Genomic DNA, 19,969 nt, shown 5'->3' on the forward strand with positions numbered 1-19,969 from the left:
GTTTATTTATGTATGTTATCATTAAATCCAATGTACAGTTATTAGTTAGATATTATACTTAGAATAAGTAATGTAGAAATGTATTTACTTAGATTATACATAAATATATAATACTACAATTTGATAACAAAATGTAGGTAAATATTTACTAGCACACAGTACTTAGATAAAGCGTGTAGACATACCTCAATCAGAGTTCATAACTTGTCACACAATATGTATATGTATGATCAATTAGCATCATCATTGACAAAACAACTCATTACTGTTCTACTGCCAATGTTTGCCAGAAAATTACATAATTTCTCTGTTCTTATCATTGATCATATAAATAGCAGTGAGTCAATCTAAAATTTTCTTGACTACTCGACTGACTAGCTCGACCGAAATTCAATTCCTAAACCTTACTTTATACAATGTCCAATCAATACCAATTGTAAATAGATATAGCTTGAACTTTGTATGACTTATCTGGGCAAGAATATTTATTTCGAATCAAAATTTGCAATGTTTTGATCATATAAATCTAGATCGAGCAAATAATGTCAAAACCTTAGCAAAAAATTGTCAGTCAACTTCTATTAATGCGATAAAATTTTCAATACAAGATTACTATCTATTTACACGTTATTAACGTTATTCATTTTGAAAGGTACTTTTATATAATCACCAGGACAAGAAGCTTAACGCATTATGTTTTCCCTTGGTGCACCCTGAGCTGCCACTCCTAATAGGCAACATTATGGCCCAATTACACGCAACGTTTTGTCTGCGTCATCTAGTTAAGCAAAATCTTGTGTAATTTTGGGCAGTTTGACTATGCGAGATGTAATTTCACCTCTTATTTTTCTATTTTATGCAACTATTCACTAAAGAATACATGAGTGAATATCGAGTTGGTAACCGTAGATTTTTGGTGATGTTTTAAAATGGAATCTGCAGCCCATCCCTCGACCATATGTTAGCCTCTTACGACACCCACGGGAAAGGAAGGGGTGGCCCTTTCTATACCAAGACCTACAAGGCGACCTTCATAGTTTGTTCGTATTTCTTATCTAAAATCATTTATAAATTTTAATATGAATATAACCTATTATCTATGTCATGTGTCAATGTACGATAAACTTATACAAACAAAGCATAAATTTGAAATAAATAATCAAAAATTGAGTTCCACAAAAAAAACCAACTTCAATTGTGGCAAAACCAGTTATTTTAAAAATTAAATTAAAATTGAAATACTGAACCTATATCAAAAAAAGTTGGTTCAAAAGTAGGTATACGCACACAGAAGTTTAATTACAGAAAATAAACCTTTAAATGCATAGATATACTACAAAAAATCAGTGATACTCGTAAAGTGTAGTATAATTGGCATACATGACTTATGCAAAATATTCTTAGTTACTACTAGCCCTTAGCCTCTTTTTTAACGCTAACCTGTAAGTACTCAAATAAAGATGCCTTTTTTATTTAAAACTATTGCAATTTCTAAGTCTGAAAATAATTTTAAAATTTTAATCTATAATTTGGCAAATTATATATAGTTGCTAACACTCATACTACTCTTTCCGTGAATTCAAATCACATCAGATACAGTTTTCGAAAGTTACACTTCGTATAACTTTATTATATAGAATAGGAGTAAATTTAATTTTAGTATTACCTAGAGAGTAAATGCTTTTCGTAAATAAATTATTGAATATCACTGCGCATACATTATTACACAAATATATCTTTAGTAAACTTATCCTTCTGAGCAAAGATAACCCTATTTGACTGCGAATAGTAACGCATACAAGTTCACTTATGAAGCTTGCTTGAAAACAAGGGTTTCTCACTACGTGACGTCCACATTTCCGATCCCTGTGTAATTTCAACATAGTCGTATTGTGTCCGCAACTACATACTTACCTATGCTGACCTATTTCCAGAAACCGTAATTGATTTTAGTCAATTTATTTGGTTGAAGGTGAGGGCACGTAGTTCTTAAATTGTTATAGGCTATATAAATATGTAAAGTCACAAAATTGAGGAAATCATTTATGATTTTCTTTAACAATAGTTTCGATTTTTCTCCGCAAAAAAAAAGAAACAAGTGCTTCAATCGTATCAAAATTAATGTCCAGTAAAATCAATTTTAATTGTGACAAAATTATTAAGGCATCAACATAGCAATAAACTATCAATTGCAAATATAAACATCAAAATCAGGTATACACGTAAAAAAGTAGTATCAACCTCTTCCTTTCTAAGGTCACTTAAAAATGAGAATCTCTCTTTGTTAATAAATCATTATTAAACAGTTATATAGATTTTAATGTAATCGAATAGTCAGAAATGCCAAATTTTAAACTAAGACAGAATACTTTTAATTCTAATTGACGTACACAAAGTGGAGACTTATAGCTAGTGATATATAATAAATCACAAATAAACGTGACGTAAAAGTAGGTAAAAACATAAAGCAAATTCATTAGATACAAGATTTTTATTTGTATAAAAATTGGATGTAAATTGTCGGCAGTATCCCTATAAAATACCAGGTACTATGGTGTTTACACATCGTCACATATGCACGTGCAAACGACTGTACATAAAAGGAGTTTGAATACGTGCCCGTGTATTAATGTACCTATAACATCACTCTCCTATTATCGGAAAAACTTCCCTATTTGATCAAGCAAGATGTAATAGAAATTCGAAATGTTTCTGGTATTCTATTACCTGTAGTGTTATGATTATGATATATGTACGAATAATAATTATAATATTTGATAATAGGTAAAGCCGTGACTATGTCCACTTGACCGAAATAAAATACAGTCTATATGTTTACACTAAATGTCACGTAAATAACGAATTTCATTAAAGATTACAGATTAATTAAAGATACCAAAAGGTAACAAATAAATAAACATAAATATACCCACTTTCACGTTTATAAATTATGATATCATATAATCATAATATAAAGATGTAGATATACAATGTAACAATAGAGGTCTTTAGCACTCTATACTCTTTACCTACCTCACAAGAAACTTGGCGTGAAAATATTGTCATAATATTATTTTGTAGGGTATGACAAACTTATTTTTGTTGTTTAAAATGGTAACCATTCACCATCAGCCTTACCATTTACCGTCTTATTAATGTTAGTATAACTACCTACTCTTATACACAGTTACAGGCATTTTTGTAGTGGGTAATAATGGAATGGTAACCCCACCCGCGCTATCGGTATACACTGGCGGGGCACCAATGAAGGATGATAGGTGAGGATGAAGCAGGTCAGTTAGACCATAGTGACGAATTCAAAAAGAATTGTTAACGATGGTTTCCAAGAGGGAACTACGTGATGGAGGTGGCAACCTAACCTAACCTAATAGGGCATATTGCTAACAATAGGGCAGTCAAACTCCATTGCTTACAATCCCTTTTCCCCCAGTTACAGGCATTAGTCAATGGTTATCGCTGCGGTGAATAACATATGACTTGCTTACATTTCGCTGAGTAGATTTGAATCCAACGCAGGAGGGGATAAGTCAAGTTATATCATCTCTATAATTAATTTTGTTTTTTCAACAAATTTTATCAATATTAAAGAATTAATTGGACATTTAAATTGTCATTTTTTTAATGTTTTTTGAAGTATTTGGATAACGGCCAAATTTTAACAAAGCTTTCCGAATCTTATAAGTCGTGGTAGTAAAACACTAAGCCTCACTGTTTATAATATTCAAGTATATTCATAAATATGAGTATATTCGTATGTATGAGTATATATTGTAACGTAAATGAATTAGAATATTATATTTAGATATCTACATACTACGAGTTACATTAACATATAAACAACCGACGCCCTAACCTACCTTCCCTAACCTTTATGTATATTTAACTAAACAAGACTCCTTGGTATTCAATTTACATTTAGTCTTGAACAGTTATCTTCCTTGTACATTATAATAGTTTATAATATTATAAATTTACATTTATTACAACGTCACTTCAACTTAGCATTTGTCTACTGTGACACAAGATTTCCAAATTGTTTTTCAAAACGTACAATCTCAAAGAATCTATAGGTATATATTGCTATTTTACCTTGCCAATCCTTAGACTAAAACAGCCAGTTACGTTCTTCTGCAGTATATTTACTAATATTTAAAATAGCAAACAAAATAACGACCCACCCAAGCGGCAACCGTCGCCTACAAAGTATAGACATGAACCTCACCATGAAGATCTCTAAATACCCTATGATACGTACTAATAATACCCTTCATGCATTACTATTCCTGAAGACTAGTATATGATATTTCAATTTTGAAGCATAGCCATGCCATAATTCACTAAGTAACATTAAACTTCCTGATAGCTAAGTGTAAGATCATATTATAGCTTCATTGATGCATTTCATCTTTAGACTGTGGTACTTGGGACGACCCTTTACATTACCAATCACTTATACCTAGTTTTCATATTTTCTACATTAAGTAATAAATTATGATACAGATCCTGTTAACAGTGTCCCTTGAGGAAACCTTATATAAAGGTATTATCGAAACACCCATTAAAACCTGCCAAGGTCGTGTCTAATTCGCATTAGCAGGGTTCAGCAAATGTACTTATTACACAAATATTTGGGTTTAACTTCTGTAAAGTATTAACATCAATCTCGCTCACTCACTTTTGAATAAATTAAGATTTTTCATTTCACTGTAAAAATTACAATAAAGAATGTGCAAATTTCATATGAAAAAGGCAATAATCATTTTTAATTATTCCAAAAAGAAGAAGAATTTCAGGTCGCCCAAATTTTTAGTGTGTATGTTATTTCAGTATTTATATGTACCTATGTCATTTTCTTATTTCTGTTATATTTACAAAAATACACTTTAAAAATATCTCTTATATACTTATATAAAAATACATCTACTTAGAAAAGATTTAAATTATTTATTCAGAGTGTTGTACGTTTTTCCGACTTATAAACCCCGAAGTCCGAATCTAGTCGGCATTAACAACTTTGAGTATCATTTTACTCATCGGTGTTAGTTACACCATTAACAAACCGTAATAATCCGAAAAACATGGTGGGCTCGCCCCCTTCCACGTTAGATTCAAATATGCTTAGTAAAATGTAGGAAAAACAAATAAGTTTTAGGTTCATTAAAACGATAGTCTCCAAGATTACCCCATTAGAGATTACAATCATAAGCATATTATTGTTTTAAATTAAAATTAATTATTTAATAGAAACAACAAATATTCGTATATTAATATATAGGTACTCACTTCTTTCCGCCTTCGTCATGCTCACATCATCTCTTCTCCAGAACTTGAGAAACGGAGCCAACGCCTTCATGGTACATTCTCCATTGAGTACTCGTCGACCTAACCGTTTTGGCACCTCTTGTTCAATCTCCGAACTGCGGCACGATGAGGAGTCATCACCAAGGGATCGAGTGCGGCGGCCTCCCCGGAAACTCACACACCCACAGCCTTCAGCTAAAGAGAACATGGTGGGACTTTTGTCCTTTCTGTATTTCTTATCTCTTTGTTTTCGTGTGCATCTTGGGGTCTTCTGTCTGGATTTCGGAATGGTGACTAGTAAGTCTCCGATTGGAATAAAAAAAAATATCTAACATCCCACAGGCTGAATGCCCAGGTATTACCTGTAAATAAATAAAAACAATATAAGTGTATAATAATTATTCTCTGTTCATAATTATTGATAAATAATTGAAACCATTTCTATAAAGATAACAGCAAAGATAACTTATTCCTAATTTTAATATATAATAGCCTTTCGTAAATTATAACTTATATGTTTGCAACAAACAGAATATAATATTTTTAGCAGCAGTATTTGATCTAATGTCGTACATTTCTCTACATTTTATTTAACAAGAAGTGAAAAGTAATATCTCAAATATTACTTTTCTCTTCGTAAATTCATTTATGTATTGAACGACTTCTATCATTTTCACAGAAATCCTATTCTTTTTAGAATTCTATATTACATCTCAGTATTTAGAGATACATCAGAAGGAGCGAGTCATTTTCTCATCCCTACCTCGTACATTAACAAAATAGTTCTAAACCAAAGACTAATAAAAATTAAACATCTACACGCAACTAAAAAATAAATATTCTGTGTGGAAAAGGTAATACATTTTATACATACTCCATACATTCTATCCTTATCACTACGTGATCCATCTCTTGGGTCACCAATGAGTGGACAAGTCTCTTGGAAATAAACTTTAACGATTTAAGCGCATTGGGACCCCATAAATCTAGGTTTTCAATTCCGAGTGGGATAAAAGTACCTATATTCGGAAACGAGGGCCCTATACTTTCTTTATTGTTGTTAGCCAGCTAAATCTGCCGATTTATTCGATCTGAAACATGTGACAGGGCCAACGTAATAAATGAAACAATTAATGTATTTAGGTCGATATGTGGGTATGTATATAATACCTATAAGTATGTATATTCCATGATGAAATGGTGAAAAATGTGTTTTGCCCAAATAACACTGCTCACTTAGAATCAATTATTATAAAATGTAACAATGGTTTTCATCATTTTTATTTCACGGGTATGTATACAAATAATATAATTTAAGATCGAACTCATTTTATTTTACGAGTCATAATCTGAAATTATTGAAGTTGCTAATTACGTTACTAGCTTATTTAAATTATTCATCAACCTAATTGCTTTACCGGTTAACCACTTAAAACTATTTCAATTTATAGAAAGGGTTTCATGTCAATGGGAAACTCTAAAACACACGCCTACATAGCTATTAGAATATGAATCCGTAAAGCAACTCACATCATCAAACACAAAAGACCCTGCTCTTTCCGTTTGAATGCCGGTTGTGACATAAGGCCGATTTACTTTATTTCCCTAGAGTTTTATGAGTTGACTAGAAAAATTCGAATTACAATTTCATTTATGAAACTATTTGTGACAAGATCATATCTATACAAAAACATTTCATTTTATTACTTTTAAATGTATAATTTTAAATATAATATTGAAATACAATACAATACTTACATTTTTATATACAATACCTGTAAATAATAAAATATCTATAAAAAGTAATATACAGTGTTAACAGATATAATCTATAGAAACCGGATATTTGAATACGAATTTTAGAGAATGATATTTCCGAATCAGTCTCAATATCACCAAAACGGATAAAACGGGTAGAGCGAATAAAAAATTAATCAGGTAGATCATTTTTTATATCTTTTATTTACAATATTAAATAAAATTGTATAAGTGTTTCCATACTCCGAATTTTTTATCAAAAAATATTTAGAATAGGAGGAAAATATTCACTGCATGTTCTTTTTTTCTTTTTTTAACCGACATCAAAAAGTTATTAAAGTAAGGCCAAGTAGTTATTAAATCAAAATAACTGATTTCGTCACATTTGAAATCAGTTTTTTTTTTTTTGTGGGTCACGATTTTTAATTATATGAGATGAGATGGCAAACAAGCATACTTGATTGTGCTATGAACACCTGTAATATCATGGACATTATGTGCGCGTTGCTGACCCTAAAGAAACCTTTTTATCCCTTTTTTGAAGAACTCTAAATAGAACTTGAAATTTTCAAAGAAAATGTAGATACCTACTAAGTACATGATAATATTATGCGAGCAATCACGAAAAAGTAACAAGCATCAACATTAGTCAATTTTGATTCTACATAGGTGATTGTATTACATGTACTAACCTATTCACTATTTAACACACGTATCTCTTTATTAGGGAAAGCTCAAAGTCCACAGAGAGTTTCAATAGACTTAATGAAAAGGTAATCAAATTTTGTTGAAATTCTCACAGCAACACTCTCTAAATGATATTAGTAATGAATCAAAACATTCAATTAATTAATCGATTTTTTATTTGTACTATTAAATATCAAAGATTGTCTTTTGATCAGATCAGTTATTCGTTTGTTCACATTATTATTGAGATCCATTTAAAAATACCGGCCACGCAACTCGGTAGTTATTGGTTTTTTAAGTTTTCCTTCTCTTGCATTTTCACCAATTCGAGTAAAAGAAATTTGAAATAAAACTTTGTTCTCTTAGTCCCCGATTAGATCCCATGGAGATCAAAGAAACAGTAACACTTTGTATTTTTACTCCGTCGCCACACAAAGTACCCACATATATATAATTATATAAAGAAAATTCTTTTTTTTTCATTTCATGTGCCGTAAGAAATTTAATATAATATATAGGTGCTTATAAATAAATGTGCACAAGACCACGGATGAAATGATGGTTCGAGGTTGCCTTCCTTTTAATTATTTAGAAATAGGTAAGTATGTATTAGTAACAAATTAATTTTACGTTTAATTATTTTGATTTTTTATCATTATATTTTTATACCACAAAGATGGTAAACAAGCATACAGCTCGTCTGATGGTAAACGGTCACTGTAACAACCATTTGCGTTTTAGTGTATGAGGATGAATTCCTTGTTAATGGAGAGCGGTGAGGTGATGAAACGTAGCTGTGTGATATATTTATTATATGTTTTTTGCACAAAAAATAGCTACTGCAATACTTAAAACGATCATATAAGACCAACACATTAGTAGACTGTATCAATTGCAAGAAACTGATAAAAAACGTTGGAGAATCTACAACGATACGAATAAAGAAAATGCCATTTCTAATAATCTCCACACTTAGAATAATACGCACACCTGCTTCAATTTGCTTGCATTAGAAGTAGCGAAATTTTCAAATATTAATGGACATAATGCTTTTATACCATAACAATCCCTGAATTTAGGATTGTACCGCGTTCATGCTTACCTTTCCCTTTCCTACGCATATACATGCGGGCATGTCTCATTTATTATTTAGTCCTGGTAAAACATACTTTGTTGATGTGGTAAACTTAGTTTATAATACAAAAAATACACTAAAAAATAACCTTTCGATGTACATTACATGGTTCAATCTAAAGACAAATTATTTAAGGCAAAGTAACAATTTTAGACATTAAACATAAAATGTATATAGAGGTATATATATAGGTGATGTTTCCACATTAATAGTTCACTAAAATAATACAGTACAATTAAGCTCCAAAATCGGTTTCTGCATATGCCTAACTCGGCGCTATCCATATAATCTTCTTCTTCGAGTTTCAATTATATCAGAAGTTGAATAGCATCAAGACTATTTTTATTTTTGAAGCTACTGATCTGAAGAACAAACCACCCCCCCCCCCCTCCCACTCTTAAACAAAGTGCAAAGGAATGTATCGATATATAAGCGTTTTGGGTGTGCTGCCTAAAACGAGAATTTATTACATGAGAAATAATAAAAACGGTGTACATCTCACAATTTCATTCCTTCTCAAAAATTCAAAACTTGCTAGCGATAACGATTCTAGTAATAGATATTTTTTTTTAGGTTACGGTACAATAAGGCATTCCATTCTCCCTATTGGGTACAGACGACGGGATGCCTAGTAGTGGGTACACGGTGCAAAACTAATTAATTAATTAGCTAGGAGTGTCGTCTCCTGCCGGCATTTCTTTTCCAGCAATCTTTCTCTGAACGATTAACTGGTATCCTGTATTTGTCTAACTACACGTATACAATAAATGAAAATAATTTGGAACAAAAACCTTCCGATAGTCAATGTAAACATAGAATAAGATTTTATAGGCATCCAGAAAGTTTCTTACAAACATAATCAGAAAGTTTATAGTCACTGAAGTAAAATTTGTCGATAAGTAACTAAATCTAGTATAAGTTTCGTAATATAAGTAGTAGGAAGACAGGAATCGGCGATTTTATTGTTATAAGAAACCAGAAAATTAACATCTAAGGGTACCATATAACATCTTTATTTATAACCCGTAAAATTAATTGTTTAAAACTAAATGTTTATTCATGATTTGTTCTGCCCATGACTTTTGTCTCATTAGTCCCGAAATGTACCCTATTCCCCTATTTATATCAAATACTACATACGACAGAAGCTTAACTTTATCATGACTAGAAGTGCCAACTTTATTGCAGCAGTTTTTAAATTTTATTTCATTTGTAAAGATTAGACACTTATTTCTATATTTCATTACATAATTTTAATAATGTATATGTTATATGTATGTTATATTACTATATGTACGTATACGTTTGTGATACAAAAGAGAGTATTAAATAAATACATAATATACAAAAGTATTTAGCAAATGCCATTTTCCCTTTTCATTTAAATCACGTCACGAAGCTCTAAGCAAATAGAAGCAGGGTTGTAAGACATAAAACGTAATAAACGATTCGAACGTGATTCGAAATTAAAGTACACCTTAACAACCTTAAAATGGAAAGCATTATATTTCTGCAAAATAAAGATGTGCGTATATTATTGTTAATATTTCAAAATTGTTAAAACAATAAGAACTATTTAAATACTCTAGTCTAATATTTATTGCATCGCTAAGAAGCCTGTTAACTATTTTTTTTTTGTTTATTCAGTAAAGCGATATTATTTTCTTACTGAGACCTAAATTTGAATTAGAATTAAAACTTATGAAATACCGAAAGAAGCTGCCGCAATAAAAATGAAACTTCGACAACTACTCATAATAATGTACTTTTTCAGTTGTTGTTAAATTTTATTTGATTTGTTTGTACATCTTATTTAATGTATGTATGTATAATTTTACATGGAAATAACTACATTGCTTATATATAGAAATATAATGGAGAAAGCGATACGAATCGACTCGCAAACAATCAAACCAACACAACAATCATTAGCCAAAGAAACAAAATTGATATTTAATATATAAGTAGCTATATTTTCTTTTTAATGTTTTGAATTACCTGTACGAAGTAAAAGAAATGAGAAAAGTTTGAAAAATTAAGGCCTTGGGGAAGGTAGCTAAAGAACAGTTTGTATTGAGAATAAAAAATGTGTACGAGTTATTTGAAATGAAATTATATTTACTATATTCAAATATTTTATAAGTAATACACCAAATTTAAAATAAACAGAAAACTGGGCCTAATGTACATAAACTACATATAACGAATAAAATATCTTCACAAACACAATCTCACGAGGAAAGACTTAAAAATTACACGTTGCCCTAAATAAAACCATTGAATTAGGAGTCTATGCTTTTTGCAAATCTTATTTATTTATACTAATATCATGAAGAAGAAATATTTGAGTTTTTTTTATATTTATTTGTTTGATTATAATGGATAATCTCAAAAACTTTTTAACAAATTTAAAAAATTCCTTCACCTATAGAAAACTACATTGTTACAGAGTAACAATGTAGTTTTCTAGTAAGCTAATATTATTAAAAAAAAATAAAGATTTGTTATGCAACTATCAACAGCGATCAAATTAACTATAGATACAGAAAAATAGAAATCCCTATGATAATTATCTTAAATCATTTAATAGAGGAACCCTAAATATAAAAAAATGTGCCTATTAAAGCTACAAAATATTAATTTAATTTTTCTGTCTATCGGTGCGAAGGCGGGGGTGGAATGCTAGTGTCTAATATCTTTATGAATTCGCTGTATGTGTGTATTCAATTGAAATGTAGTATACCCTTACACGAGCCGACTCACGAACTACTAAAGAACATTTATAAATGGACTCACGTGACCGAAGCCGAACCGAAATATGATATCACCTGGCGATATTCTTCTTTTGTATTATATTTATTTATACATATGGATTCTACATCAGAAGGTATATCAAAGGCGTCTAGGACTCTTTGAGTTTTGAAAGATTTTCTTTAAGGAGACAGACTGAAATGTAGAAATGTCTTAATTATTCGTTGCTTTTTTATGGATTATAATTAATAATTTATTTATTAATTTTTACTTAGTTTATTTATTGGATACTAGTACAAAACTTTTGTATTGATATTATACAAATCTGTATCATAGTCTAATGTTAAATATCACAAATATTTTATTACAAAATACTCGTAGATCTTATTGTATTTGGATTTTTTTCTTAGCAAATTTGTTTCAAAAGTTTACTTAAAATTAAGCGTAGATTAAAGAGTGATTAAGTAACGAACAATCTATCAGCGTGTATTAATTACGTCTTAGCTCAAGATTCCGCCACTGACTTCTGCAGGAGTAAGAATTTTTAATAATACTCCAGAGTTGCTTGCTTTAATTTAGTCGCAACCTAGAATTGCTATACAATATATGTACCTAATAATTTAGGATATAACAGACGCACGGCGTAAGTATATATAATACTCGCGAGAAATTGATAATATAAAGCCATTCCTCTCGGCAAGCTGTGCACTTACGTATCTATCTCTTGATGATATCGCGACACAAATTTTGATATCTGAATTGGGACAATCTCATTATCGTCGCTACGCCGATCAATGTTGTGACCTTTAAAGCTGATAGCTTTATATAAGAGGCACTCATGTCGACGGAAGCCTACAAATAACACACAGATCGCTTCTCAAATACCCATTATCGAAATATCTACACAGGTATTCATATCGTATCATTTTTATATAATGTATTTTTATGTATTTACATACTCGTATTTTAGTCCTACACTCCTCAAGGTAGATAGCTCATAAGCATAAAATAGAAAATTGAAAAAAAAATCTAAGGTTTTATTAAAATTTTTTTGATCATTTTGCTGTATGTAGATATCGTATGTTTTACAAATAGACACCAGCTTCTTTTTGAGTACGAGTTGATCGAAATAGACCCACTACGTAAAATGAAATTTAATAACTTTAATTAAATACAGTTATATACATTCCTGCTACAGTCTCAATAATACAATTAAAATTTAATTAATCTGCAGTTGCCGCTTTGGCTCTAATAATTTCCACACGTGAGTTCTACATTCACGCCACAAACACCCATGAAATAGCTTGAACACGAATGTAGATAGATTTTCATGCCTATTCACCCATTTTACACAAGATCGCACTGTGTTCTCCATTCCGAATAGAAATTCGTACCTGCGTCAGAAGCAGCAAACCTAGTATAGGGTGAACCCAAAGGCATCCACACTAATACTAAAAAAGTACTAACATTCAATACAGGGCACTGTACCCTTACGACTCCATTTTCGTTGAACGCATAAACTAAATTGAAGCAAAGCTATAAAAAATTATAAGTATAGAGAGACACGTTTTTCATGTTGACTTAGTGGGAAAATCGCGACGAGAAATTTATACTATAGTAATTAGCTGACCCACTAAACATTGTTTTGCCTTTTAGCGCCATTTATCGAGATAAAAAAAAAAAAAACTTTTCTATTTCTTAAGCTAAAGCAAAAAATTCACATTTACAAAATGCGTGAATGACCAAGACCATTTTTATATATTTAAACAGAAACAACTATATAAAGAAAGAATATTAGCACAAGAAAAAATATTAACAATTTTAATTTAAAGTACTAAATAGTCACACACAGTCACAGTCTAAATAGTTTCCTTGTGAGTAGTGAATAAAGATTATTATTATTATTATTGTTTTTTGAATGAAAAATTAACGTAAATAAGTACAACACTCTATCAATTTCTTTTTATTAATATTCATATCGTACTATATAAACATACAAATATTGCGATATAAAAAGATTTTTATATCCATAAGATACTTTCTAAGAGTTGTGCCGCAATATTTCTACTAAGAATTTAAAATTATAAAAGAGCTAGCAAGCGCAGAAAATATTTATCACTATGACAAAAACGTCACCCTCCAACTCCATGACTGTATGTAGATTCGCGTACGTTATGACGTGATAAGCTTACATAAGCTTATATTCCCATAAAGTTGATAAGAGTAATAAAACTGTCACAGTTATAAATGTCAGTTGACGATACCCTTCAAAAACCCTATCATTTTATACATCAAACACGTATGTCTGAAGTAATAACCTTTATTTTTGTCGATTAAAGAAGAATTCCTAGATAAAGCCGTAAAACGAATGGATCAAAAGAGAGTTGTTGAACCACTCGAAAAGGTCGGCCAATTTCGTACAAGTAATTAGGTGCTTTACAAAATTAGGACTACCAATTAAGAAGGGTCTAGATATTTACAGAGAAAAATTTATCTTTCACATTATTTTATTTCCCAAACATTGCAAAGCAAATATTTAAATGAAAACATATTTATTACAGTTTACCTTTTACAAATGTCGTTTGAATGGGGCATCCCATGTTTCTGCCATAAAATAGCTGTGCTTGCATGGCTGTGTTTAGTTTGAAGGGCATATGGCAGTAAAATTATAGAATAAGTAGATATAAAATCATAATCTTTAAGAACAGCAGTGCATATGGTGATTATCATCTTATTAAGCGACAATTACCGTTTTCCTTCAAGTAGACCCTCGGCTGACAAACAGTCACTTCAAGTATCATGAAAAATTATGGTTGTCAAGGATCTACGAATTCAACCCAGTTTATTTAAAATGAAACAAATAATTTCAGCTTACTTGTATTTAAAACAAACGTAACATAATAATATATATGCATTGAAAAGAAAAATCATTTTAAATGTATAATTATTCAAAACAATTGCCAGGTATATGTGCATATTATTTCATAATGACATATAATATAATAAAATATAATATAATTTATATTAAAATATATATATTTATATTTTGCGGGAGTGTTTGCATAAAGTTATTTATTTATATTGTTTATGAATTGGTAAGTAACGACTTTTAAGAAAAAAATAAAAGATTGTTAATTTTAAACTTTCGCGTTGTTTACACATATTTTAAATACACTATAAGAACTTAACGCGATGAAAATTTACAAATAATATCTACCTGCTTCTTTGTTGCCGATGTTTAGACATGAATTACACCACGTTGTGGTCACAGAATTATCATCATTTTCATGGCGTTAAGTCTCGATAATGAATTTAAAATAAAAGATAAACTCACTAATTTCAAGTATTATAGATAATTCCTAATCGGTATAACCAAAAATGGAAATTTAATTTCAAAAGCAAATATGATTATACTTATTAAATCAAATCATATTAGTAGTGCCACGGAGCGACGCGTGACAATCATACCAAGTATATTGAATTTTATTAACGTTTGATAAGACATAATTTAGTATAAGATAAAACATGATGATCAGCATCAATAAAATTCTAAGTGTAAACACATAAAGAGACCGTCGTTAAAACCCTGAGCACTTGAAACGAAATAACGGATTGCCAAACTGCTGGCATCGTGATGTCTGCCACGTTTCGTCACTATTCTTGTCTTTACGACAACGATGTATATTTTGGAGAACATAACTTAAACTCTCTGTTTATATAAATATCACTTTCATAACTGAAATGACATATAGGTTTTTGAAGCTCATTAAAATTTCTTTAAGTGACATTATAACTTATTAATTCATATTTACACAATAAAAGTAGTAATAAATTTAATTAATCGAGTCCCCGAAGTACAAGAAAAATTAAGAAAAAAAACAGTCTTGTGATGGTGTGGACAGGACAATGACCATATATATGACTAAAAGAAAATTAGGCATGTAAGAAAGAAAAAGACGCCGTAGACGACCACCAATGACCGATTGCAGATAATAAAATATAAAATGTGCAAACGCTAACACTAAAACAACCCATACTGTACAGTTTAATGCAAGACTATGGACGACGGACCCTAAAAAATGAAGACGATAGCTAAGTAGGCTAAGATAGCCAGGTGAAGTAAAAAATATAGAAATGTAAAAGACATCGCGTAACATACAAACAAAATACAGGTAAAACTTGCAAATATGAAACCTATAAATACCTTCTCCTTTCGGGTTCTCAAGGTTGACTGCAAGAAAGAAAAGAAGAGGAAGTATAAGTCCGCCTGTGTACTTTGTCATTTTCTTTATAACCTGATATCTATATTAAATATAAATGTACAATAACGCTTATATAAATAAACAGCAAAAAAAAATATTAAAGCCATTTAATGACTGTAATAATACTTGTTTACAGTACTAATATATACTTTAGATGAAGTTACTGCTCTATAGATATAAAAGATAGCACAAAAATACAAAATGACATTATGCTACAAATGAACATTAAATCTTCACCGCTGGAAATTTCGTCCAGGGCAATAACGGTGGCGGAGCTTTCATTTCAGTAGTCAGTAAAGCTTATTTATTACAGTGGCCCTCTCAACGCTCCAAATTTTTATAACCTGGCTGTTGTTATATCTCAAATTAATCACTGCGGTAAATATATTTAGATTTATATATATATATATATATATATATATATATATATATATATATATATATATATATATATATATATATATATATATATATATATATATATATATAATCAAATCTATATAACTACTGGCGAATCCCCCCTTATGGGGAAGACTATCAAAGATAATTAACAGCTGATATGATACTCAGAGTAGCAAACAAACTGATTGCTCGCTAATAGAAAGTGGTATATATATATATATATATATATATATCCCATACCATAAAACCATATCAGCCGTTAATTGTCCACTGCTGAATATAAGCTAAACCTCCCCCTATTGACGGAGTTTTGCCAGTAACTGCCACGCTTAGCAAATGGGTTGGTAACCGCAGGCCTTGACGATGTTTTAAGAGGGACGCTACTGCCGATCCCTTGACCATTGAGTTCCCTTAGTCGCTTCTTACAGCGCCCACGGGAAAGGAAGAGGTGACTGATTATTAGATGACATAATGACTAGTACCAGGTTACGAACTAATGAACGTTAGCTCTCACGATATGTTGTTGAATCTCTTCGTAACAGACTACAAACACAACAAAGTTAAATTATTGTTTAATTTATAATAGAGTTACGAACTACCATTGCAAACAAAATCACGTACCAGAAATACGTGTTTGCTGTCGTTGTTCTAATATGAGTACAAAAGTTATAGAATATTATAAAATAATATAGAAAAAGATATGTTTGCATATCGTATATGACGGGAATGTAATTTCGATGCCTTCGTGGACCTTTTAAAATTTTAATTAAGTTTTTTTTTTTTTTATTGTTAACTAGTTTTTATACGGCGTGACCAAAGTATGTTAGTTGATCAGAATAAAATGTAACCCATGTTTCTCTTCATCTCAAATACGTGCTATACCAAATTTCATAAAAATTGCTGGAACATTAAAAACGTTAAGATAACAACCATTACATTAGTTTTATAACTAAACAAACAAACTCATTTTCACATCTATAAATATAACTTATATTATATCAAATTTCAGCAAGTCACTAATTTGATTCTATACTGGATAACTGCCATGAAACCTTTCAAGGCATTTATGTAACGGACCATCACTGTGTCCTAATTGAAGTCAGAAAAGTGTGGTGAATAGTAGCTTACTATTCTTCGATCAATATTGATTGAGAGTTATCTGCATATACTAATGAATAATTTTTATCTTTCATATCATTTATATGTAATCATATATTTATATATATAAGTATTATACTTATACCATAATTATATAATATAGGTAGAGGATCATATAAGAAAATATTATATTAATATTTATAATAAGAATAGCTTAAGTTAATGATACTATGGTCCATAAAGTTTTCTGTTAGAGATCCACTGTCCTAATTTAATCAAAGTTTTAATATATTACAAAATTAATTAAAAATATAAGAGATTACAAGAGGATCCGTCACTTAACACAAAATCTATGAGATTACTAGAGGACCCGCTTATTAATACTGCAGACTCATATCTCGCCAATAACCCATAATACAACGCCAAATAAAGAAAAAATATATACAAATAAAGAAAAAATATTTTAAATTTTTATATGTTTGTTGTTTGAAATGGATAAACTTAAGAACTACTCAACTGTTTTTAAAATTCATTCATTTATAGAAACCTACATTGTCAGCGAGGATATAATTTTCAAAAAAGTTAGACAGCTAAGACAATTACAATAATATAACCCAAGGTATTAAATATTGCATATTAAAGCTAATATAAAATACTAATTTTCTAATCTACTAATCTTCCTAAACTCACACGAAGCTAAAGTAGACCACTAATAATATATATATTGAAAATAAAGAAATAGAAAGCAATATCATGGGAAAAACTATATATGTATTTACAGTGGCCAGGGAAAATTTATGGCACAAGATTTATCTTAAAGACGGAAACGATCAGGATTTATTCTGCTATAGATATTTGTGGTTGTACCCACAAATATTCAAATAATACCAGTAGGGACTTTCAAATTCTAGACAGCTTCATATTTATACTACTTATTTTATTTTATGCTAGCTTCATTCTTGTGTTCCCTTTTCATCTATAGGTACTATATCTTCTAATTTACCAATTAAGTATGTTTCTATACTTGTAATATTATCTAAAAATATAAAAAAATAATAATAAAATTATTAACATTAGTAAAGATACGAAATTTGTAAAACCTATAATAATCGTTAAGACAAAATATTGTAGGTACAGTACAGACATGAACTGCAATTTTAGAGAAAAACAAGAAAATACCTCTTGAAAGTATGTGTATAAAGTACCCATATAGCCATTTAGTATATATACGTACTAACTACGTCTCATCCATAAAGCGAAATGTCTGATCGTAAAAATGGTACATGAGTCGTTGGTGCGGTTTGTAATAAGTAGGTACACACAGAGGTACACGTTTGTTTCTGTACTCCAGTGACTATACTCATAATTCTATGATTCTCTTACAGTTTTATAGACGATAATATACTAAACTTGCTGTTTATAAACGCTTCGTTATTTACCATTCCTTTGAGAATTTCAGAAAATCTTTTCTTATTAGATATACCTCCCTCATAAAAGAAATAGGTTTTTATGACGAAGGCACATCTACTAAACTATCAAAATTTTATCTAACATTAGCAATAAAGAGATTAATCAGTCGAAGAGTACACATTTTTCATTTGATTCACACAAGCGACTTCTAAAAGAAATTTCAATTCATCTGAATTGATTGGATTAATTTTATGTTGATCCCATACTTATTAATTTGTGACAACTAGCTCTCATTTTTCTTTACAGACCAAAAAGTTACACTACTCCGTATTCTAAATTCAAATATCTTCATCACTAAAGTCGCTCTTTTTTAAGGAGAAAATTGTAGTAACATACAAATGTGCAATAAAAATTATAATCCTTTCTTAAACTGTTTAACATATGTAATAGATAGAATTTATTAACCGAAACAAGAAACTGCTTAACATTTAATTAGATAAGTTACGACTCGACGATCAAACATTTTAATCAACAGTCAGCTTAGTTAGTCAGCCGTTAAATTAACAACATTAAATTATTTATAACATTAGATCTTAAGAACGAAAACGTACCAGATGGAACTTTGCTATAATCGCATTATTAGATCCATTTATTAATTAACAGATTCACGCAGTACCAATTAGGATTAAGTATTGAACACTGATTCTATTACTTTCATTCCTCTCTCATATTAGAAATATGTACTATAATTTTTCATATCGAATATCGTTACTCTATGGAGTAATTGTATCGAGTATTGCGTACCTATATAAGTGTAATAATAAGTTTGTAGTTTTTATTTAATAAAAGTACCTTCGGAATTATTTTCAATATACTATTTGTGTATGTTTCCAGTATTTTATTACTTTAATAAGATACTGGAAACAAATAAAAGTAAATATATAAATATATTCATTTGATTTTGAATATATATATATATATATATATATATATATATATATATATATATATATATATATATATATATATTTCACCTAGCATTTTACTTTTAAAAACACTTTTGTTATGTTTACGTAGTAACTTAATAAGTTTAGCCGACCACCAACATTTAATTATTTACGTTCTTAATAGGTACACATATACC

General features: G+C 29.8%; 1 protein-coding gene across 1 annotated transcript in view; it reads right to left on the reverse strand.

The window, feature by feature from the left end:
* LOC113523355 (serine/threonine-protein phosphatase rdgC) overlaps positions 1-19,969 on the reverse strand; it is an 82,030-nt gene that overhangs the window by 31,528 nt on the left and 30,533 nt on the right. Inside the window, exon 2 of the mRNA XM_026909293.3 lies at positions 5,305-5,684. Coding sequence (XP_026765094.1) covers positions 5,305-5,530 — 226 coding nt within the window. The 5' untranslated portion in view covers positions 5,531-5,684. The remainder of the gene's footprint in view (positions 1-5,304; positions 5,685-19,969) is intronic.

This window comes from Galleria mellonella, unplaced genomic scaffold (assembly GCF_026898425.1).
Source record: "Galleria mellonella isolate WM207_F2 unplaced genomic scaffold, CSIRO_AGI_GalMel_v1 utg310, whole genome shotgun sequence".
NCBI lineage: Eukaryota > Metazoa > Arthropoda > Insecta > Lepidoptera > Pyralidae > Galleria > Galleria mellonella.